The sequence below is a fragment of the Nerophis ophidion genome, linkage group LG20 (genome assembly GCF_033978795.1).
Source record: "Nerophis ophidion isolate RoL-2023_Sa linkage group LG20, RoL_Noph_v1.0, whole genome shotgun sequence".
Taxonomy (NCBI): domain Eukaryota; kingdom Metazoa; phylum Chordata; class Actinopteri; order Syngnathiformes; family Syngnathidae; genus Nerophis; species Nerophis ophidion.
In genome coordinates, this window is record NC_084630.1 from 2,906,354 (window position 1) to 2,930,800 (window position 24,447).

The 24,447-nt window shown below is 41.6% G+C and overlaps 1 protein-coding gene across 10 annotated transcripts in view; it reads right to left on the reverse strand.

The window, feature by feature from the left end:
* Positions 1-1,139: 1,139 nt before the first annotated feature.
* sgms2a (sphingomyelin synthase 2a) overlaps positions 1,140-24,447 on the reverse strand; it is a 246,777-nt gene continuing 223,469 nt past the window's right edge. For all 10 annotated transcript variants that reach the window (XM_061880316.1, XM_061880313.1, XM_061880314.1 and 7 more), the window contains 5 exons: positions 13,295-13,765; positions 10,411-10,528; positions 9,498-9,651; positions 3,974-4,140; positions 1,140-3,892 (listed from right to left, as the gene is read on the reverse strand). In XM_061880316.1, coding sequence (XP_061736300.1) covers positions 3,710-3,892; positions 3,974-4,140; positions 9,498-9,651; positions 10,411-10,528; positions 13,295-13,710 — 1,038 coding nt within the window. In that variant the 5' untranslated portion in view covers positions 13,711-13,765 and the 3' untranslated portion in view covers positions 1,140-3,709. The remainder of the gene's footprint in view (positions 3,893-3,973; positions 4,141-9,497; positions 9,652-10,410; positions 10,529-13,294; positions 13,766-24,447) is intronic.

A 24,447-nucleotide genomic window follows, 5' to 3' on the forward strand; every position in this document is an offset into this window, starting at 1 on the left:
GTATATATATATATATACATATATATATATACACACATATATACACATTATATATATATATAATATGTATATACACACACACACACACATTTTTTAATCGACTTACCAAAGTTTCATGGCTCCCTCTGGAGACTTCTAGGAGTCAGAGTTCTGGAAAGAATCTGCTGAATCAAAACAAATGACAGAATTCCAATCTTTTCGGGCTCCTCTAATGAATTTCTTGACCTGTCTCCCATGGGGGCCGGGGCAGTGGCTCTGCTCCTAGGGGTCTCACTCTATGGGGATTTGGGGGTTCTGGGTGCCGGGGGGCCCAGGTGCTGCGGGGTCAGGTGGGCCTGGTTGCGGCCTGGCGAGCTGATCCATGGGTGGTCTTGTGGATGGAGTGCGGGTCGACTGTACCTCCCGTGGGTGGTTGGGCAAGGGGCTGCGCCCGGGGGGATTGCCACTGTCGGATGGGGGCCAGCCCATGCTCCTCTGGCTTCATGTTTCCTTGGGCTTCCTCCTTCCCCTGGGAGGTTGGGCGGGGTCTGGATTAAGTAAGCCGCCTTGCGCTGCGTACTTGCGGGCAAATCTGGTGTCGGGTTGGGGGGTGCCGCCTGCCCCCCTAGTTGGGGCCCCAGCAGTGCTGCTCACCTGCCCTGCGACAGTCCCTCTCCAGTGTTTTCATTAATTGGACCTTTTTCTTATTTATTTTTTAATTATATGTATTTTTGTGTGTCCATGTATGTTAACATGTTTCCGCCCACGTAGTGAATATTTATATATAGCGCTTTTCTCTAGTGACTCACACTTTACATAGTGAAACCCAATATGTAAGTTACATTTAAACCAGTGTGGGTGGGTAAAGTGTCTTGCCCATGGACACAATGGCAGTGACTACGATGGCGGAAGCAGGAATCGAACCTGGAACCCTTAAATTGCTGGCCCGGCCACACTACCAACCGAGCTATGCAACTCGTGTTTGGATCCCAGCGTACACAATATCTGAAGAGCATGGAAAAAAGCATTTCTCTGTGGTGTACTTTGCATGTGAACAATAACATCTTGAACCTTGAGTGTTGGTTGGGAAATGTGACTACATTCTAATTTGTCAAATCAACGTCACAAATAACATGAAATAAACATTGTCAAAAAGCATGTTGTTTCAACGTTATATTTGTGTTGTGGAATATTAGTTACAAATGACCAACATTCAATGGTCAAATCCACGTCAGAACCCAACATTGATTAAACGTTTTTAAAAAACATTTGTTCCCATGATAAGTATGAGGTGATCAAAGTCAGGACCTAATTCAACAAGTTGTCAACCTTGTTTTAAAGTCGAGTGCCTACTGGGAATTTCCTTAGGAGTCTGTGTCCTACAAGACTACAATGCACTAACGATCCATCTGCCTAGCGACAAGGTTTGCACCAAAATGAGCAGAATTGATCAGCACCAAAAAACAAGAAAGTTGAGCTTTTTTAACCTTTCGCTGTGAACCTGGCACATTTTTTGTGACCAGGAGAATACACGCCACGCAGTGCAAAAAGAGACTTTATTGAAGAAAAAAAAATCACTCATTACACTCCTCTCACGCTATCTGAGATCCTCCTCAAGTGAACACAACTAAGCCCCTGGAAGATGGAAGCTGCTGACACCTGCCATTACTTCAAGAGTCCTCCATGTCTATCGTCAAAGAAAACATCTCGCTCATCCTTATCTGCTGTAAAATGATCAGAAGTAGCATTGTCAGCGCTTGCTTTAGTTGACACGTAACGCCCAATAGGGAGAAAATAAAGGTGATCTGTAACACAACTCTCTTTTTTTGTTCAAGTTCCCAGATTAAAAACTCAAAATTGTGGATTTAAAGTATATTCAGTTTACTAGATCAGTGATTCTCAAAACTGTGGTCTGCGTGTTCCATCTAGTGGTACGCAAAATAATCCCTTGATTAAAGTAGTGTTTTATTTTCTTCTATTAAAACCCTGTGTTACTGTTCAAACTGTACAGTACAATATTACATACCTTATTTCCTTTAATTGCCGTTGGGGCGCTAATTAATTTAAAACCGCTTCTCACTCCTGCGCTTACCAAAGGCATGTGGTAAAAGTACGCATGCGCTAATTATTTTAAAAACCCCTTCTCACTCTGGCACTTACCAAAGGCATGCAGTAAAAATTTGAGTGTGATGTAAGTTTGGACCTTAAATCCTACTGAATAGCTCTTAATCTTCTTCCCTTTATCCATCCATCCATCCATCTTCTCCCGCTTATCCGAGGTTGGGTCGCGGGGGCAGCAGCCTAAGCAGAGAAGCCCGGACTTCCCTCTCCCCCAGCCACTTCGTCTAGCTCTTCCCGGGGGATCCCGAGGCGTTCCCAGGCCAGCCGGGAGACATAGTCTTCCCAACGTGACCTGGGTCTTCCCCGTGGCCTCCTACCGGTTGGACGTGCCCTAAACACCTCCCTCGGGAGGCGTTCGGGTGGCATCCTGACCAGATGCCCGAACCACCTCATCTGGCTCCTCATCTGGAGGAGCCGTGGCTTTACTTTGAGTTTCTCCTGGATGGCAGAGCTTCTCACCCTATCTCTAAGGGAGAGACCCACCACCCGGCGGAGGAAACTCATTTCAGCCGCTTGTACCCATGATCTTATTCTTTCGGTCATGACCCAAAGCTCATGACCATAGGTGAGGATGGGAACGTAGATCGACCGGTAAATTGAGAGCTTTGCCTTCCGGCTCAGCTCCTTCTTCACCACAACGGATCGGTACAACGTCCGCATTACTGAAGACGCCGCACCGATCCGCCTGTCGATCTCACGATCCACTCTTCCCTCACTCGTGAACAAGACTCCTATGTACTTGAACTCCTCCACTTGGGGCAGGGTCTCCTCCCCAACCCGGAGATGGCATTCCACCCTTTTCCGGGCGAGAACCATGGACTCGGACTTGGAGGTGCTGATTCTCATTCCGGTCGCTTCACACTTGGCTGCGAACCGATCTTCCCTTTATGCGATTTCAAATTACCGATATTGAAATAAGCCTCCTCCATCTTGAAAATGATGACAGGGGAAGTGTCACTCGTGACCAGGCGGTAATACTAAGCATGCGCTAATTATTTTGCGAAGAGAGTTTGACCCGGCAGTAATTCAAGGCAGGCGCATACTATATTCCCAGCGGCAATTCAAGGAAATACGGTATACTTGTTATACAAAACCTCTGCTTCAATGAATACTTAGGCCTACTACGCTACTTGATTTTAATGTTGGTCGTTATTACGGCTCTACTTGTAGAGCCAAGTGTTTTCTGAGATGGTACTTGGTGAAAATAAATTGAGAACCACTGTACGAGAGGCTGTCTTTCTGAGTAAAAACAAGACTTTGTACTTAATTTAATCCAGTTTAATACAATTTATGGATGAAACACACACACCGAGGGGTTCTGAAATGATTAATAATACTAGTTTGGAGTGACTTTTCAAGGCAGTTTTGGTACACATGACGCTGAACCCACTAAGGCACCTTGTGACACTGATAACGAGGTCATTCAACAACAAATTTGGTAGTGTAGTTGGTTCTAGAAGGTGTTGGCTGGCACGAGTATCAGTTGTACACACACGCGTAAAGAAAAAGATAAATTACAGCAATAGACAGACTGACAGACAAAGCGTGATGAATCCTTTCTAGGCACGTTTGTTCGTTAAAAACCTCGTCAAACGCTGGAACGAACGGCTCACTCGTCCCGTGTGCTCTGTACTATAGAGTATTTCTTACAGGGGTTCTTCAGGCAAGCGGGGGCCCAGCTGACGGGCCAGCCGTACACGCACGGCACAGGCGTGTGCACGTTCCTCTCCATCAAGTTGAACAGGGGGTTCCACCAGGCGCTGCTTAGGTACTTGTTGGGGCAGCACTGACACTGTACACACAATACACTTTCACTATTAACATTCATGACTGCTGTACATTAGATTATTAACAGGGACGCTTGCACACACACCTGTGTGTTGGCCATGGTGTGGTACCACCAGAAGAGGCGCGTTGTGATAAAATAGGCCACCACCACGTCCACGCTGTAATGCTCGTGCGCCACCAGGATGCAGACCACGCCCACCGCACTCAGCAGCCAGCACATCAGATGGTACCACCAGAACGACCGAGGAGAGTCTGAAGAAGCACACCGCATGCACGTACACACACACACACACACACACAGACACACACACACACACACACAGACACACACACACACACACACACACACACACACACACACACACACACACACACACACACACACACACACACACACACACACACACACACACACACACACACACACACAGAGACAGACACACACGGTGACAACATGCCGACAATATGTTCAGAGCAGGCTCTCAAAGACGTAATGATAGGCAGCCACTTCATTAGGGTCGAAGGAAGTGCACAACCTAGTAGTAAATATACTGTACATACATCTGGCCAAGTATTACAAACACATTACTGTAAACCAGGGGTCCCCAAACTTTTTGACTCTGGGGCCGCATTGGGTTAAAACAATTTGGCTGGGGGCCGGCTGTATATATATATATTTTAGGGGTGTGGGAAAAAAATCGATTCGAATATGAATAGCGATTCTCACGTTGTGTGATTCAGAATCGATTCGCATTTAAAAAAAAATTGATTTAAAAAAATATATATTTGTCCATCCATCCATCCATTTTTCTACCGCTTATTCCCTTTTGGGGTCGCAGGGGGTGCTGGCGCCTATCTCAGCTACAATCGGGCGGAAGGCGGGGTACACCCTGGACAAGTCGCTATCTCATCGCAGGGCCAACACAGATAGACAGACAACATTCACACTCACATTCACACACAAGGGACCATTTAGTGTTGCCAATCAACCTATCCCCAGGTGCATGTCTTTGGAAGTGGGAGGAAGCCGGAGTACCCGGAGGGAACCCACGCATTCACGGGGAGAACATGCAAACTCCACACAGAAAGATCCCGAGCCTGGATTTGAACCCAGGACTGCAGGACCTTCATATTGTGAGGCAGACGCACTAACCCCTCTTGCACCGTGAAGCCCAATATATTTGTCTTAATTTTTTTTTTTTTTTTATCAATCCAACAAACCAATACGCTGCAATACCATAACAATGCAATCCAATTCCAAAACCAAACCTGACCCAGCAACACTCAGAACTGCAATAAACAGAGCAATTGAGAGGAGACACAAACACCACACAGAACAAACCAAAAGTAGTGAAACAAAAATGAATATTATCAACAACAGTATCAATATTAGTTATAATTTCAGCATAGCAGTGATTAAAAATCCCTCATTGACATTATCATTAGACATTTATAAAAATACAAATAAAGAACAATAGTGTCACAGTGGCTTAAACTTGCATGGCATCTCATAAGCTTGACAACACACTGTGTCCAATGTCTTCACAAAGATAAAATAAGTCATATTTTTGGTTCGTTTAATAGTTAAAACAAATTTACATTATTGCAATCAGTTGATAAAACATTGTCCTTTACAATTATAAAAGCTTTTTACAAAAATCTACTACTCTGCTTGCATGTCAGCAGACTGGGGTAGATCCTGCTGAAATCCTATGTAATGAATGAATACAGAATCGTTTTGAATCGGAAAAATAACGTTTTTGAATCGAGAATCGCGTTGAATCGAAAAAAATCGATATGTAATCGAATCGCGACCCCAAAAATCGATATTGAATCAAATCGTGGGACATCCAAAGATTCGCAGCCCTAATTATATACATATATATATATATATTTATATATATACATATATATATATATATATACATATATATATATATATATATATATATATATATATATATATATATATATATATATCTGAGGCACTAATTAACTGAAAGAGTGCGCCCAAGCCGCTAATGATGTCACATTATCGATGACAAAAGGCATTTTTTGACAATATAATTTGCCTGAGCAGCTAGGAGACACCGAGAGTAACAAGAGTAAAATGGATTAGAAAGGACAGATTTAAAAAAAATAATAATTTAATTAAATTACTTATTTTCAACCTGGGACTTCCTGCGGGACGCATTTTGGACGCTGGTGGGCCGTATCTGGCCCGCTGGCTGTAGTTTGGGGACCCCTGCTGTAAACTGTGCTCTAACAACAATAAACAAAAAAACTAACTAGAAATTGAAAAGAACCACATTTTTGTATACCACCAAACACCATCCATTTATTTTTTTGTATCATTATCATTAGTTAATTATATTCATTAGTCTTGAAATTATTTATTGTAGCACGACAGCAATTTTGTTTAAATGCAAAATGCCTAAAATGTGAAAGTTCCTCATTTTTACCAAAGATTCAGTGGTTTTTGTTTTACTTGCTATCTGACGTCAGATTTTCCTCCAAAATTGCAGTAATTTCATAGAAATCGATGAAAGTGATACCATTTCTTGGCCAATTCGTATATTTTATGGCATGAATGTCTTGAAACAAAATCCTAAATTGGCATCCACCTCCCGTAAAAAGCCAATACTTCCTATAAAAATTGCCCGGATAAAGTTTGATTAGAAATTGTTCACTTGAATTTCCCCACCTCTTTGCAACTACTGGTATTATTTAATGATGCATTATATTGACAGATGTTTCTAGTGTTACGACCCATGCTATAATGGATGTTTGCTTGTTTTTATCATTTGAAAACATTTGAAATAATACTGTGTTCTTTAGAGCAGTGTTTATTAACCTAAGAGGGATGCCAAAAAATATCAGTTTCCTAGCTGTGGAGCGTACGGGCCGCAGGGGTACTCAAGTTCAATGTCAATCAATCATCCATCCATCCATCCATCCATCATCTTCCGCTTATCCGAGGTCGGGTCGCGGGGGCAACAGCCTAAGCAGGGAAACCCAGACTTCCCTCTCCCCAGTCACTTCGTCTAGCTCTTCCCGGGGGATCCCGAGGCGTTCCCAGGCCAGCCGGGAGACATAGTCTTCCCAACGTGTCCTGGGTCTTCCCCGTGGCCTCCTACCGGTTGGACGTGCCCTAAACACCTCCCTAGGGAGGCGTTCGGGTGGCATCCTGACCAGATGCCCGAACCACCTCATCTGGCTCCTCTCGATGTGGAGGAGCAGCGGCTTTACTTTGAGTTCCTCCCGGATGGCAGAGCTTCTCACCCTATCTCTAAGGGAGAGCCCCGCCACACGGCGGAGGAAACTCATTTGGGCCGCTTGTACCCGTGATCTTATCCTTTCGGTCATGACCCAAAGCTCATGACCATAGGTGAGGATGGGAACGTAGATCGACCGGTAAATTGAGAGCTTTGCCTTCCGGCTCAGCTCCTTCTTCACCACAACGGATCGGTACAACGTCCGCATTACTGAAGACGCCGCACCGATCCGCCTGTCGTGAACAAGACTCTTGTCAATCAATCAATGTTTATTTATATAGCCCTAAATCACAAGTGTCTCAAAGGGCTGCACAAGCTACGACGACATCCTCGGTTTAGATCCCACAAAAGGGCAAGGAAAAACTCACAACCCAGTGGGAAGTCAATGAGAATGACTATGAGAAACCTTGGAGAGTACCGCAGATGAGGGTGACCCCCCCCACCTTCCCAAGGGAGACCGGATGCAATGGACGTGGGTCTAGCATAATATTGTGAAAGTCCAGTCCATAGTGGATCCAACATAGTAGTGACAGTCCAGTTGTACTACACTTTTCCACCACTTGTGGCAGTAACGAAAGTATTAAACCAACAGAAGAAGTCTGGAGCTCAAGTCATAGGGAAATTTCTTAGGCGCATAAATTATGACTAAAGAGGTGAAGCTGTATTTTAATTTGCACTTTAATTGTACTGACTGTTTATTCAACAAACATATACCGTATTTTTCGGACTATAAGTCGCAGTTTTTTTCATAGTTTGGCCGGGGGTGCGGCTTATACTCAGGAGCGACTTATCTGTGAAATTTTTAACACAGTATTAGTCATTCAATAAACTATCACATATAAACACCTTCTCAGTTGGTTATTTATGCCTCATATAACGTACACTTATTCAGTCTGTTGTTTACTATTCTTTATTTATTTTAAATTGCCTTTCAAATGTCTATTCTTGGTGTTGGGTTTTATCAAATACATTTCCCCCAAAAATGAGACTTATACTCCAGTGCGACTTATATATGTTTTTTTACCTTCTTTATTATGCATTTTCGGCAGGTGCGACTTATACTCCGGAGCGACTTATACTCCAAAAAATACGGTTATCACATATTTATTTAGTTGGAATTTTTTACACTGCGTAATTGTACAGAAATGTATTTTTCATCAGCTTTTATGAGTTCCTTCTTCTGCAGTATATTTGGTTAGTATTTCATTTTGTAATCTGCTTGATATAAATCTTTGTGATTAACACTCTTAATATCATTTGACAAGGTTTATCCTGTTAAAATGTAAGTAGGTTGGATACAAACATTGAATATGATTATAATCAAGCTTGTAAGATCATTCATATTTGAGTGGGCCCCCTGTAGTGGAAACGTGAGGCCCCGAGGTCAAAAAAGGTAAAGAACCCCTGCTTATAAAACACCAGTTTTATAATATTTGTATTTACCAAAATAATATTAACATCTGATGCAATAAAGTTGTACACCACAGTATAGGGGTACCTCAAATTAAGATTTTTTTGATATAAGAGTTGTCTTCTCGGCCAATTGTTATGCTTCAAGTAGAAAAAAAAAACGTCCCAGCGAACCCTGGAAGATACGCCCTAAACATCCGGGTATCATTCACTAGCATTAGCTAATGGCTAAAGAAGGACATAACTTTGTTTTCCAACCATGGGAAATATGTGAGGGTAAAGAACAATGCTAAAAAGAAGTGGATGATATTCATTGAATTAAAAAAATAAATCATCAAAAACATCACCACCAGCTTGGCGAAGCAATTGGAGCGTAACACTGCTAGTCTGCACCATGCAGGATGAATCTAACGTCAACCAAGAATGTTACAATAATATCCAAACGGTGAACATGTGTCCATGGAATTATGGAGAAGCTGCTGATGGTGTGTTTGATGGAGAAGCAGCTGGAAGGAGATAAAGTAGAAATGTACTTACTGTCCAAGGTAAAATGCTGTACAAAATACTACATAAAACTATAGTTGTTAGTAGTGCATTGTAGTTTTATAATATTTCTTATCTAGAAATGTTTTTTATTTTTAAAAAGGTATGTTACGAGTTAAAATGTTGCTGTTTTAAGGGGACAAGCAGCAGTTAAATACTTTTTTATTTAATTTCAATAGATGTTAAATTGAGATACACGTGTTTTGAGTTAAGAGCTCCGTGACACAACCAATTAAGCTCATAAGGAGATACCACTAATTGTCGAGTAAGCATTAATATGTTGGCCAAAAAACACAGCGCTTAGCGGTGTGTGAGTGCAGGGCGAGAATGGAAAGCAGCTCAGACAGATTCATCAATAATTCATGGCCAGTAGCGACTTACATTCCTTGATGAACAGGTAGGTGAGGGTGAGCATCACGGTGTGGCCGCTGAACAGGAAGTCTCCGCACATGATGTGGGACTTGGTAATAGACAGGCCGGCACCGGAGATCAGCCGCAGGATTCTCTGGAACTTTGCGTAAGAGTCTCCGTACAGCTGGTGGGAAGGACGCAGAGGGACACCGTCAGGGCAGGAGAGGGACAACAATGACCTCATGAAGAGTGGGATCAACATGAATAAACTACTGCGTAGGGATGGGAATCGAAAACCGGTTCTTGTTGAGAACTGGTTCCCAGTGTATAAATTCATTGGAATCGTCGGTGACAATGTTGACTATGAGAAACCTTGGAATTTTATAAGGTAATGATCGGACATTACTTTAGTATACGGGAGTATCATAACTTTGGAAACGGTGATACCTCTGACAAGCACTAGGTCTATCGTATTACCGCTGCGATGCGTCGGTTCATTTATTATTTGTGTAAGACCACAGCTATCAATTATAGTCTGGAGCGCCACACACGGTGGGTCCAATAGGGTATTCATATGGATATTAAAGTCCCCCATTATAATTATATTATCGGCGTGCGTCACTAGATCAGCAACAAACTCTGAGAATTCACTAATAAAGTCCGAATAGGGCCCTGGGGGGCGGTAGATAACGGCCAGGCACAGAGGCAGAGGTGTGGCAGACTTCATAGAAAGCACCTCAAACGATTTATATTTATTATTTAAGTTAGGACTAAAGTTAAAGTTTTCGTTGTATATCGTTTTTGTTAACTTTTTATTCAAATAAGAATAGACAAGAGAACCGATAAAGAACCGAATCGTTAAGCAGAAGCGAATCGGAACCGGGAACATTTTTTTATCAATTCCCATTCCTACTACTGTGCTTCTGTTAAGAGACAAGTGCACCTTGGGCGCGCAGCTCATGTGCATGCCAGGGACGGGCAGGATGGTGATGTACATGGTGATACAGCGGTAGAAGTACAAGGTGCCCACCAGGAAGAAGTAGCGTCTGCATACGATGGACCTGCAACGGGAAATGACAAAAAATACTAGGACACCATGTGTATTTCTCTATGATGTGCTTTTACTCTGTTACATTTACATAAATACCTTTTTGGATAAACTGTACTTTTCAGAGTAGTTTTATTGCAACATACCTTTTTCTTTTACTTGAGTATTTTTAAAAACTCAAGTAAAAGAAACACTACTATTAGTTTGTGACATTGACTTTCACTCCGATCGCTTCAAATCAGGAGTGTCAAACTCATTTTAGATCGGGGGCCACATGGAGAAAAGTCTACTTTCAAGTGGGCCGGACTGGTAAAATCACGGAACGATAACTTAAAAATAAAGATAACTTCAGATTGTTTTTTTTTGCCCAAAAATAGAACAGGCACATTCTGAAATTGTACAAATGATAATGTTGTTTTTTTACACTTACATGTTGTGGTTAATAGTGCCATCCATTTTCTACCGCTTATTCCCTTTCGGGGTCGCGGGGGGCGCTGGCGCCTATCTCAGCTACAATCAGGCGGAAGGCAGGGTACACCCTGGACAAGTCGCCACCTCATCGCAGGGCCAACACAGATAGACAGACAACATTCACACTCACATTCACACACTAGGGACCATTTAGTGTTAATAGTGTTCAATATTTATTTGTCGTTATTTATATTACAGGATGTTATTTATCTAGTTTGATCAATTTCCCCGACTGATGTGCTGACATCATGTGGTTTAACTCGCACAAATACTACAAAGATACAAAGAATTTCTATTGCGACATCCAGTGGACACATTTAAAACAGCTGTTTCTTTCAATCAAAGATTTCAGGTGAATTTTTATACTTTGCACACTCATCCCGCCGGCTGGATAAAACCTGTTCGTTTGACACCACTGCTTTAAATCATCATATTTATTTTTGTCTGTTCGGCTGCAAAATTGGCTAAAAAAGTTAGCATGCTAATGTTGGTAATGCTGCCGGAGCCCGAGCCAATCAGTGGCCACAATATTGAATAGCAGTCAGATTATTTCAATCTCATCTACTGCCCAAACTACTGTAGTTGTCATGATCCGCTGCCCGGATCATTCCATATTCTTGTTTTGTTCCATTCTTGTATCAATCTCTGTTTTTTGACTTACTTATTAGTTCCTGTTTGTTCTGTCACCATGGTTGCTTATTTCTTTCACCTGACCCTTGTTTTCGACGCACACCTGTTTTTGTTGATTACTGCCTTATTTAAGCCGGCCCCTCTTTGTTCATTCTTTTCTCGGATCCTAATCTGCATTACACGCAACAAGTGGCGACTGCTTTTCTATGTATTTACTCGCTGGCTTTCGCGCTACGGGTTGTTTATCCCTCTCATGCTAGTAGTTTTTGTTTTCCCTTTTTGTGCCTTGTGCAAGTTTGTCGATTACTTCCCTAGCTCCCATGCTAGCGCTTTTGTTTTTTTCTGCCTAGTACCAGTTCTTCTGTTCATAGTCTGCTTTATTTATTAATAAATCTTTGTTTCTTACCGTACGCTGTGTTCTTGCCCGATCGCATCCACAAAAGAATGAATCCGGCATCACCATGCTTACCAAACGTCACAGTAGCATTGATATTTTTTGTTCATTTAGCCATTTTTATGCTTGAAAATGTTTAACTTACGGCCAAATTATATAGAATACGCTTTGTTACCGATAACACAAAACTAATATATGGATGTTGTGTTCAGATCGTTTGGTATATATTGATTGATCTATATTGTATTGGTTTTAGTTACTGTATCGTTAATGTACAATATGTATCAAAGTGCCCCCGCATCCTTCAATTTGTATTCATGAGGCCCTCACTGGAAAATGTTTAGACACCCCTGAGTTAATGCATGAGTTAACTTGTTTTTTTTTGATAGCCCTATTTTTCTGTCAAAATGGACAGAACTACTACTGTTTGTACATTTAGCAGGTGTCGGACACCTCAGTCTCCTTGGACGTATCATCGCTCATCCATGCGGACTGGACACTGGCCGAGAGTGGAGTCGGCTGTCTTGGTTGCTTTGTTGGGTCTGCTCCTGTCTCTGGCCATGCTCCCTCCACCCCAGCGGACGATGGCGTGGAACACCGCAGAGGCCACCACAGTGGATATGTTTCTTTTACTTTTTATTCATAGCTGTGTGTAGAAGTGTCTGCTTGTATCTGCTGCTTTAATGTCTTTAATGTCCTCTGTGTTCTTTGATGTTTGATGTTTCCCTCTTTATTGTTGTTTTTTTTTCCTCTTGGCCTCAGTCTGCACCCCCTCTCCAGGGCCCAGGCTAAGACCGATTTTTATTTTTTATTTTAATCTTCTATTTTTTTCTCCCCCCCTTGTTTACCTGTATCTCATCTTTTTTTGTAAGGGGCGCTGGAAGCCGGCAGACCCGTCAACGATCCTGTTCTGTCTCCCTTTAATGTTTGTCTGATCTTGAATGGGATTGTGCTGAAAATTGTAATTTTCCTGAAGGAACTCTCCTGACGGAATAAATAAAGTACTATCTAATCTAATCTAATCTAGTAAGAAAAGAAAAAGCACGCTATTGGCACATAATATTTCCAGGCTTTCACTGGCCATTGCAAATGATGTGGGAGCCCAAAACTGGCCTCCAGGCTTTGAGTTCTACACCAGTTCTCTAAAGTAATGGTACTCTTACTTTGGTGATTCTATTCACCTCTGGTATTCACAGTATAAAATGTTCAAATGCTGACAAATAAATAAGGTAACGTGTCATCAAGCGGCACATGACAAATTGTGTCATGAGTCTAAAGACTTACTTGTAGTTGAGGAAGAAGAGCTGTATGAACCATATGGTCACCAGGACAATGCCATTGACCTCCGTCACCGTGAAGGCCCACTTGACCCGGTCAATATACTCAAAGAAAGTGTCAGGGAGCGGCGGGATGTTCTCTTTAGGCGGAACCCTCTCGTGGACCACTGTGATGACCACCGTGGTCATGACCAGACTGAAGGCGGCGTAGAAGAACAGAAGCATGGTCTTCCACCACTCTGACGGCAAGCGGTTGGCGTCGGGCTCCTTCATGGAAATCTTCACGTAGTCGTTTTGTCTGTTTTTACGAAAGCCCCGCTTGGCGTCCCCGGCGCTGGGGGTGTGGACGGGACAGGTCTGATTGCCGCCGTGCCCGTTGCCTGCTTCTATTTCGGGGTTGAGACTAGCCTCCTGCGACGCCATGGCCTCTGGCTGTGTCCATTCACGGTTGGATTCCCTCTGGAAGGAGGCAGCGGGGCTACAACGACACAATTGGAAGAATTTAGCACATTTATTATTCAAAGGCCTACTGAAATGAGATGTTCTTATTTAAATGGGGATAGCAGGTCCATTCTATGTGTCATACTTGATCATTTCGCGATATTGCCATATTTTGGCTGAAAGGATTTAGTAGAGAACATCCACGATAAAGTTTGCAACTTTTGGTCGCTAATAAAAAAGCCTTGCCTGCACCGGAAGTAGCAGACGATGTGTGCGTGATGTCACGGGTTGTGGAGCTCCTCACATCCTCACATTGTTTACAATCATAGCCACCAACAGCTATGACCGAGAAAGCGAAAATTTCCCCATTAATTTGAGTGAGGATGAAAGATTTGTGGTTGAGGATATTGATAATGAAGGACTAGAAAAAAAAATAGAGGCGATTGCAGTGGGAACGATTCAGATGTTATTAGACACATTTACTAAGATAATTCTGGAAAATCCCTTATCTGCCTGTTGTGTTGCTAGTGTTTTAGTGAGATTATATAGTACCTGAAAGTTGGAGGGGTGTGGCCACGGGTGTATGGGTTGTACTTGTATAGCGCTTTTCTACCTTCAAGGTACTTAAAGCGCTTTGACACTGCTTCCACATTTACCCATTCACACACACATTCACACACTGATGGAGGGAGCTGCCATGCAAGGCGCTAACCAGCACCCATCAGGAGCAAGGGTGAAGTGTCTTGCTCAAGGACACAACAGACGTGACGAGGTTGGTTCTAGGTGGGGATCGAACCAGTGACCCTTGGGCTGCAGGAGGATGCTGGCTCCGCTCATAACTACGGTAAGAGCCAAATTATTACCACAATTTTCTCACCGAAACCTGTCGGTTGACATGTGGTCGGGATCCATGTTTGCCTGACCGCTCTGTTCCATAATAAAGCTTCAACTTCGGGAATTTTAAACAAGGAAACACCGGCTGTGTTTGTGTGGCTAAAGGCTAAAAGCTTCCCACCACTGTCTTTCTACTTTGACTTCTCCATTATTAATTGAACACATTGCAAAAGATTCAGCAACACAGATGTCCAGAATACTGTGTAATTATGCGATTAAAGCAGACTACTTATAGCTTGGATCGGGCTGCAAAATAATGTCCGCTACAACCCGAGACGTCAAACGCACGCGTCATCATACCGCAACGTTTTCAACCGGACACTTTGCAAAAATTTTAAAATTGCAATTTAGTAAACTAAAGCGGCCGTATTGGCATGTGTTGCAATGTTAATATTTCATCATTGATATGTAAACTATCAGACTGCGTGGTCGCTAGTAGTGGCTTTCAGTAGGCCTTTAATCTTCTGTATTGGCTGTGAAATAAGATAAGAAAAAAGACGGGGACGTCTTATACTTGTCATGCAAACCAATTTGAGGACCAGTCAGAGCTTTCCCTCATGTCCTTCACACAAATGAGTGAGCTAGAGAGATGCTTGCAGGATGACTGCAGGAAAATGACTATTATGCAACAGATGCTGGTGTCTACTTTATTTTCCGAATTTTGGATTCTCACACCAATATGTCTGCTACTAGGGTCACCTCACCACAAGCAAACATTGGCTGCACTTCTGAGACAGACTTGCATCATCTTCAAAGCCTGGGTGGGAATATTGTGTACATGTTGAAATACAGTAGAAGCATTTTGAGCTAATCTGGTCGTGCAATCTAATCTGTAAGTCGATCCGGGAGTCCTTGGGGGAAAAAAACTCTAATGGGTTCACTTGTTTAACTAGCTTTATTTTAACTGTTAACTCTTTTTTAAACTTTTATATGGGGAGATGGTAATGTTAAAACGAGAGGTGTCCTGATACAACGTGTTATTTACTTCCAATAGGATACCAATATTGCTCCAATACAATATCAGCACAAATCAAACACTGTTATTTAGTAGTGTGGGATGTTAGAAAAGGTTGGATCTAGAAAAATGCGCCAAACAGAGAACATCGATAAGTATGAAAAAAGCAACAACTATTTATTAATAACCGTCTGGAATGGACGTGTGCTGTCTTTAGGTTGAAGTGAAGTGGTGGAGACATCTAATAGTCACAATAAATCCTGTAAATTAAGCTCTTCCATTCATCCATTTTCTACCGCTTGCCCCGTTTGGGGTCACGGGGGGTGCTGGAGCATATCTCAGCTGCATTCGGGCGGAAGGCGTATACACCCTGGACAAGTCGCCAACTCATCGCAGGGCCAACACAGATAGACAGACAACATTCACACTCACATTTACACACTAGGGACCATTTAGTGTTGCCAATCAACCTATCCCCAGGTGCATGTCTTTGGAAGTGGGAGGAAGCCGGAGTACCCGGAGGGAACCCACGCAGTCACGGGGAGAACATGCAAACTCCACACAGAAAGATCCCGGGCGCAGGATCGAACCCAGGACCCTCGTATTGTGAGGCAGACGCACTAATTCGTCTTCCACCGTGCTGCCCCTAAGCTCTTCCATCCATCCAATTACTACCGCTTATTCCCTTCCGGGTCGCGGGGGGCGCTGGAGCCTATCTCAGCTACAATCAGGCGGAAAAATAAGCTCTTGACGCAGTAAACTGAATGATGCGGACGTATGTTACTGAATCTAATTCTGCCTTGCAGACTTTCATGTATAAGTAATATGCAACTATAATTATTTTGTAACTCTTTATATTTGCAAATGTACTGTTTTTGACTGCAGCGTTGTTCAATTATTAAATTTCTTTAGCTTGTGTGCTATTGTGTGCTTAGCTGTTGTGTGGCTACTAGCTCCTAGTAGCCTACAGTATATAGTTACATGTGTGTGTACCTTTGGTAAATGACTAAAATAGAAGAAATGGTGTGTTTATTGGAATTGATTGATTGATTGATACTTTTATTAGTAGATTGCACAGTTCAGTACATATTCCGTACAATTGACCACTAGATGGTAACACCTGAATAAGTTTTTCAACTTGTTTAAGTCGGGGTCCACGTTAATAAATTCATGGAAGACATTTGGATGTTAACTGGCTGTCCAGCTTTGCACGTGTAACCCCGCTGCAAGACTGTGTGTATCAGCGCACACTTAAAAAAGAGATTTTAGATGCAAACTGATATAATCTGATACTTGTTTTTATGCTGATATTGGTCTGATAACCATAATCAATATCACATCGGGACCCACCTCATTAAAAAATGACAATTAATAAGCTTTTCTGATGGGGACAGTTTATTTATATTCCTATAGGATTATATTGTGTAGGTAAAACACATTGTGTAACGGTTTCATAATAGCGTCAGTTTGATACTCTAAAAACTGCATAAATTTTAATAGCATTCCTAAGGTGATAAAGGTTTTTACTAGAATGGTTTGACCCGCGAATGGATTTTTTAAAATTTTATTTTGGTCTATGAGGAAAGGGGGTAAGGTAATAAAGACATTATGATTATGACAGCAATTATTTACACAGCAATAAGACAGTTTTACTCTTGGAACTCTGTTTCCTGCAGTAAAATAGTTTCGAAATGTGAGGTCAACTAAGGTAAAAGTTCTGCAGTAGACATCAATGTTAGGTAAACAAATATTAATATTATTTTGTTGTCTACAACAATGCATGGAGCGAAAGGTGAAAAGTAATGGCACCCAAGAGACCATTGTTTGTTGTTCACAGTCTTCCATTCCACTTAATGGCGCGTAAATCATCTGTGGAGCATCTCTACGACAATCCCCTCTTTCAGCATTTTCATTATTTCACATCTAAAAGGCTTTAAAAAGGCGCCTTTGATTGCTAATGGATTTTCGAAAAATGTTGCTTTCAAGCCCCTGAGATGGATCATAATGAAAGCCATCAGGGATGCACATACATAATAGGATGTTTACCCGTGGACAAATATGGCATTGGATAGAAATAGAGACTGGAGGCTCAAGGTATCAAGTTGCTCAGGATCAATTTGGGGGATGGGGGGGACATTCTGTCTGAAAAACACAGGAAGGATGCAGCTGACGGGTGGCTGCGGATGACAATGTTTGACAGACGTTGAGTCACAAAGTATATCGAAGCTGACCGCACACAAACAACATAGGATGCTTTATGGATGATGTTACTTCTGTGAACATGTGAACATGTTACCATGAATTGATTTACGTGAACACCGACTTAAACAAGTTGAAAAACTTATTGGGGTGTTACCATTTAGTGGTCAATTGTACGGAATATGTACTGTACTGTGCAATCTACTAATAAAAGTTTCAATCAATCAAAGACTTTCGTTTTAGTGCAAGGGTAAATAAATAAATAAATGATAAATGGGTTGTACTTGTATAGCGCTTTTCTACCTTCAAGGTACTCAAAGCGCTTTGACACTACTTCCACATTTACCCATTCACACACACATTCACACACTGATGGAGGGAGCTGCCATGCAAGGCGCCAACCAGCACCCATCAGGAGCAAGGGTGAAGTGTCTTGCTCAGGACACAACGGACGTGACGAGGTTGGTTCTAGGTGGGATTTGAACCAGTGACCCTCGGGTTGCGCTCGGCCACTCTCCCACTGCGCCACGCCGTCCCTAGGGTAGGACTTCACAGATCAACCACAATTGCTGGTAACCCTTCTAATTTGTTCCTGAGAAGAAGCAAAATCTTTAGTATCATTGCAGCATCCTTACCTGTCATAAAAGTGTAAAAAGAAGTTCATAACGAAACTTTAGTAACAATTGACTTATGTAGTAATACAATGCAGAGGACAAATTTCACCACACCTAGTGTGTGTGTGTGTGTGTGTGTGTGTGTGTGTGTGTGTGTGTGAACATCATTGGTACTTTAATTTTAACCAATAACTACATGCATAGCCCTTAATGTTGTTGCCACGGAAGTGTAAAAAGCACTTAATCACTCATCCTAAGAAAACTTTTTTTTCAGTTACAAAAAGACAAAGGAAATCACAAAAAATATTGTTGTATGTGATGTGATGGTATTTTTTTTTTTAACAAATTATTTATTTCTTCTTTACTTTCTTTCCCAGCCCGACCAGTTACACTAGCAACAACCCTACCACGAACCTGACAACTAAGTGTATGTTAATCATTTGTAATTAGGGGTGATGCTATGATGGTTGCAAAACCAGAATACAAAAACGCAAGTGTCAGTAACCACATTGCTAGAGATCACCTGCAAAAACATAACAGAACCCTAAGGACAGGTATGTCCAAAGTGCAGCGCATTTAGATCAACTGTTTTCCTGATGCTCAGACAATAGACTTTAAAGGCCTACTGAAAGCCACTACTAGCCACCACACAGTCTGAGAGTTTATATATCAATGATGAAATATTAACATTGCAACACATGACAATACGGCCGCTTTAGTTTACTAAATTGCAATTTTAAATTTCCCGCAAGTTTCTTGTTGAAAACGTCGCGGAATGATGACGTGTACGCGTGACGTCACCTGTTGGAGGGTACATATTAGCGTAGCACCAAACACGGCTAAAAGTCGTCTCTGTTCATGGCGTAATTACACAGTATTTTGGACATCTGTGTTGCTGAATCTTTTGCAATTTGTTCATTTAATAATGGAGACTATAAAGAAGAATGCTGTTGGTGGAAAGCGGTGGATTGCAGCTGTCTTTAGCACCGACACACTTTGTTTGTTTTTAACACAGAGCGGTCAAGCGAACATGTTTTCTCTACGTCAACCAGCATATTTTTGGATGGGGAAATTGTGATATATATCTTACCGAAGACATCAGTGGATTATTTGTCGTCCTGCAGCAGCTGTGAGCTTGGCTCCTCGGCTTCTCTCTGAGACACAGTGTTATTCACCGCAGCCATTTGACCTCGAGGTATGTCTTTGCAATCTTTAAAAATCTCACTAAAACACTATTAAAACAATAAGCAGATAAGGGACCTTCCAGAATTATCCTAGTAAATGTGTCTAATTACATCTGAAACGCTCACCACTGCCGTCGCCCGGAGCCGTCGCTTTTTTAATTTTTTTTATTCTAGTCCTTTACTATCAATATCATAATTCACAAATCTTTCATCCTCGCTCAAATTAATGGGGAAATTGTCGCCTTCTCGGTCCGAATTGCTCTTACTGCTGATGGCTCCCATTAAAAACAATGGGAATATGTGTGGAGCCCTACAACCCGTGATGTCACGCGCACATACTTCCGGTAAAGGTAGGGATTTTCTATTTGCGACCAAAAGTTGCAAACTTTATAGTTGGTGTTCTCTACTAAATCCTTTCAGCAAAAATATGGCAATATCGCGAAATGATCAAGTATGACACATAGAATGGACCTGCTATTCCCGTTTAAATAAGAAAATCTCATTTCAGTAGGCCTTTAAAACAGCTCTGCTTGTGTCTTTTCAAAGTCTTGTGCCAAAACACATCTCTGACATGTTAGAACCATATGAACCATCTCGGGCTCTGAGAACCTCAGGCGGTGTTGGTGCCCAGAATCAGGACCAAACACAGTGAGGCTGTGTTTCAGTTTTATGCTAAAACCTGGAATTGCCTTCCTGAAAGATATGAAACAATTGTGCATAAGACAACTAAAAGGCTTTCATCTACACTTTTTGATTTGAATTTGAAACATAGTTTTTATGATGACAATATATTTTGTTTTTATTTGGAGATGAGATTATGTTTTTATGATTATTTCATGTTTACATTGCCTTCGTGTGATTGTCTTTAACACACTTTAAATTGCCTTGTGCACAAAATGCGCTCTATAAAAACAAAAACTTGCCTTGCATTACAAAAGACAAGAAATATTAAATAATACACTAATTTGCTTTTACACCTATAACACAAAGCCTTACATGTGGATGTAGTGTTGTCCTGATACCAATATGTTTGTACTGGTACCAAAATTATTCCAGTACAGTACCAAACTCAGTACCTGCACAGTGGCCTAGTAGTGCAGGGGTCGGCAACCCAAAATGTAGAAAGAGCCATATTGGAACAAAAATACAAAAACAAATCAGTCTAAAGCTGCAAAAAATTAAAAGCCATATTACTTACGGATAGTGTGTCATGAGATATAAATTGAATAAGAGGACTTAAAGAAAACTAAATGGCCTCAAATATAGCTACAAATGAGGCATAATGATGCAATATGTACATATAGCTAGCCTAGATAGCATGTTAGCATCGATTGGCTTGCAGTGACCAAATATGTCTGATTAGCACACTCCACACAAGTCAATAACATCACCAAAACTCACCTTTGTGCATTCATGCACAGCATTAAAAGTTTGGTGGACAAAATGAGAAAGAAAAGTGGCATAAAATACGTCTTAGAGTGTCAAAGAAAAGTATACATGTAAACAAACTACGGTGAGTTCAAGGACCGCCAAAATTAGTAGGACAAAACAGCGCTCGCGAAATACTCGAATCAGTGAAGCGTGTTTAATGTAAATAGTTTGCTTTATAACAATTAGGGACGTTTGTGTCTCGTTTGTCCTCCTACTGCAGTGGTTCTCAACCTTTTTTCAGTGATGTACCCCCTGTGAACATTTTTTTAATTCAAGTACCCCCTAATCAGAGCAAAGCATTTTTGGTTGAAAAAAAGAGATAAAGAAGTAAAATACAGCACTATGTCATCAGTTTCTGATTTATTCAATTGTATAACAGTGCAAAATATTGCTCATTTGTAGTGGTCTTTCTTGAACTATTTGGAAAAAAAAAAGATATAAAATAGCTAAAAACTTGTTGAAAAATAAACAAGTGATTCAGTTATGAATAAATATTTCTCCACATAGAAGTAATCATCAACTTAGAGTGCCCTCTTTGGGGATTGTAATAGAGATCCATCTGGATTCATCAACTTAATTCTAAACATTTCTTCACGTAAAAATAAATCTTGAACATCAATATTTATGGAACATGTAGCTGTCAACACTGAATATTGCATTGTTGCATTTCTTTTCAGTTTATGAACTTACATTCATATTTTGTTGAAGTATTATTCAATAAATATATATTTATAAAGGATTTTTGAATTGTTGCTATTTTTAGAATATTTAAAAAACATTTTTTAAGTACCCCCTGGCATACCGTCAAGTACCCCCAGGGGTACACGTACCCCCATTTGAGATCCACTGTCCTATAAAAACCATATTAAAGCAAAACAAATATTTTTTGTATTTTTTTCCCCTTATCTTTTTCTATTTTTCATACATTTTTGAAAAACCTCCAAAAAGCCACAAAGGCGGCGCTAAAGACCGACCCCCGACCTAGTAGTTAGAGTGTCCGTCCTGAATGCGGTAGGTCGTGAGTTCAAACCCCTGACCAAGTCATACCACAGACTATAAAAATGGGACCCATTATCTCCCTACTTGATGCTCAGCATCAAGGGTTGGAATTCGGGGTTTGATCACCAAAAATGATTCCCGGGCGCAGCCACCGCTGCTTCTCACTACTCCCCTCACCTTCAAGGGGTGATTAAGGATGATGAGTCAAATGCAGAGAATAACTTTGCCACACCAAGTGTGTGTGTAACAATCATGGCTACTTTAACATTAAAGGCCTACTGAAAGCCACTACTAGCGACCACGCAGTCTGATAGTTTATATATCAATGATGAAATATTAACATTGCAACACATGCCAATACGGCCTTTTTAGTTTACTAAATTGCAATTTTAAATTTCCCGCGAAGTATCTTGTTGAAAATGTTGAGAAATGATGACGCGTATGAGGACGCATGCGAGGGACGTCGGCGGTTGTAACGACATGTTCTTCCAGCACCGCTCACGGCTAAAAATCGTCTCTTTTCATCGCATAATTACACAGTATTCTGGTCATCTGTGTTGCTGAATCTTTTGCAATTTGTTCAATTAATAATGGAGAAGTCAAAGAAGAAAGATGGAGGTGGGAAGCGGTGTATTGCAGCTGCCTTTAGCAACACAAACACAGCCGGTGTTTCCTTGTTTACATTCCCGAAGGTGAAACTTTTCTATGGAACAGAGCGGTCAAGCAGACATGGTTCCCGACTACATGTCAACCGGCAGGTTTTGGTGAGAAAATTGTGGTAATAAGTCGGCTCTTACCGTACACATGGTCGAAGCGTGCGTCCTCCTGCAGCTCTCTTACCTCCTCCCACCAGGGACACTGGCAGTCACCACAACCGTGGCCACACCCCTCTGACTTTCAGGTACCATATAATCTCACTAAAACACTAGTAACACAATAAGCAGATAAGGGATTTTCCAGAATTATCCTAGTAAATGTGTCTAATAACATCTGAATCGCTCCCACTGCCCTCGCCTTTTATTTATTTTTTTCATTTATTTAGTTTTTTTCTAGTCCTTCACTCTCACTATCCTTATCTATGAATCTTTCATTCTCGCTCAAATTAATGGGGAAATCGTCGCTTTTTCGGTCCGAATCGCTCTCGCTACTGGTGGCCATGATGGTAAACAATGTGAGGATGTGAGGAGCCCTACAACCCGTGACGTCACGCGCACATCGTCTGCTACTTCCGGTACAGGCAAGACTTTTTTATTAGCGACCAAAAGTTGCGAACTTTATAGTCGATGTTCTCTACTAAATCCTTTCAGCCAAAATATGGCAATATCGCGAAATGATCAAGTATGACACATAGAATGGACCTGCTATCCCCGTTTAAATAAGAAAATCTCATTTCAGTAGGTCTTTAATTTAACTGTACAGGCAGTACAGCACCGAACATGATTCATTAGTATTGCGGAACTATACTGTACAGCCGTAGGTAGATGTTCGTTCAGATAGAAAGCAATAACCTAATAATAGGTTGTAGTATCTTACAAAAATGTATCAAAATGGCGCCTGGATCCTTCAGTGTTTGGCTGGAAAAGGTTTGGGCCACCCCTGCGTTTGAAGAATTGAGGCATGCGAGTGTTTAGCAGTGTTTCCATCAGGCAGTATGTGGTCTGCTCATAATGGTACTGGTACTTCTCCTCCTCAGTGTACACACTTTTCCCACCAAACAGCAGTGCTCCGAAGGGGGCGGGTGGTGATTTAAAACTGACCGAATAAAAACAACAACTATTCAACATGTCCACAGAGTGCATAATGGATAACTTGGCTGGCTGTGCTCGCCCAGTTCTATTTCAAGAAAGCCCAGCCCGAAGAAGGCTGTATTTTATACTCCGCAAGAAGCAGGCAGGGCCGGGGCCTCCAAGTTGGGGCCTTGGTAATGACATGCTAGCATGGCAGAGTCCCCACTCATTTTCCTCTGAGCAGCCGTCTTCAGAGGGAGTGGTAGAACTAAGTCATAATAAAGGCAGAAAGTAGTCTTTGTGAGTACTTTTCGGCTTTGAACATGCCATGGACATGTTTTAGTGATATTCATTAAGGCTTGCTTTTATGTTTTTGCCGTATCTTTGACACTACACAAGGCCAAATAGTCTTCAGCGTGCGTTGTCAGGGTGGCTATGTTGATATGTAATTATCTGTTATATGTAATTTCTCTGGAATATTTTTATTGTGAGGAATATTCTGATTTTCTACCTACCAAAATGTTCCCACCCAGTTAACATGACAGCTAGTAATCAATCAGGGGCCTTTAAACCACATTTGGGTGGCTTAGACCACAGGTGGGACAGACAGGGTACGGCCAAGAGGTCATTCACTACAGTTGGGGGCAGATCTGAGAGAGGTGACCTCAGTAGGGACTTTGGTGGACCTGGGTAGGCTAGACTTAAGCAGGCTTTAG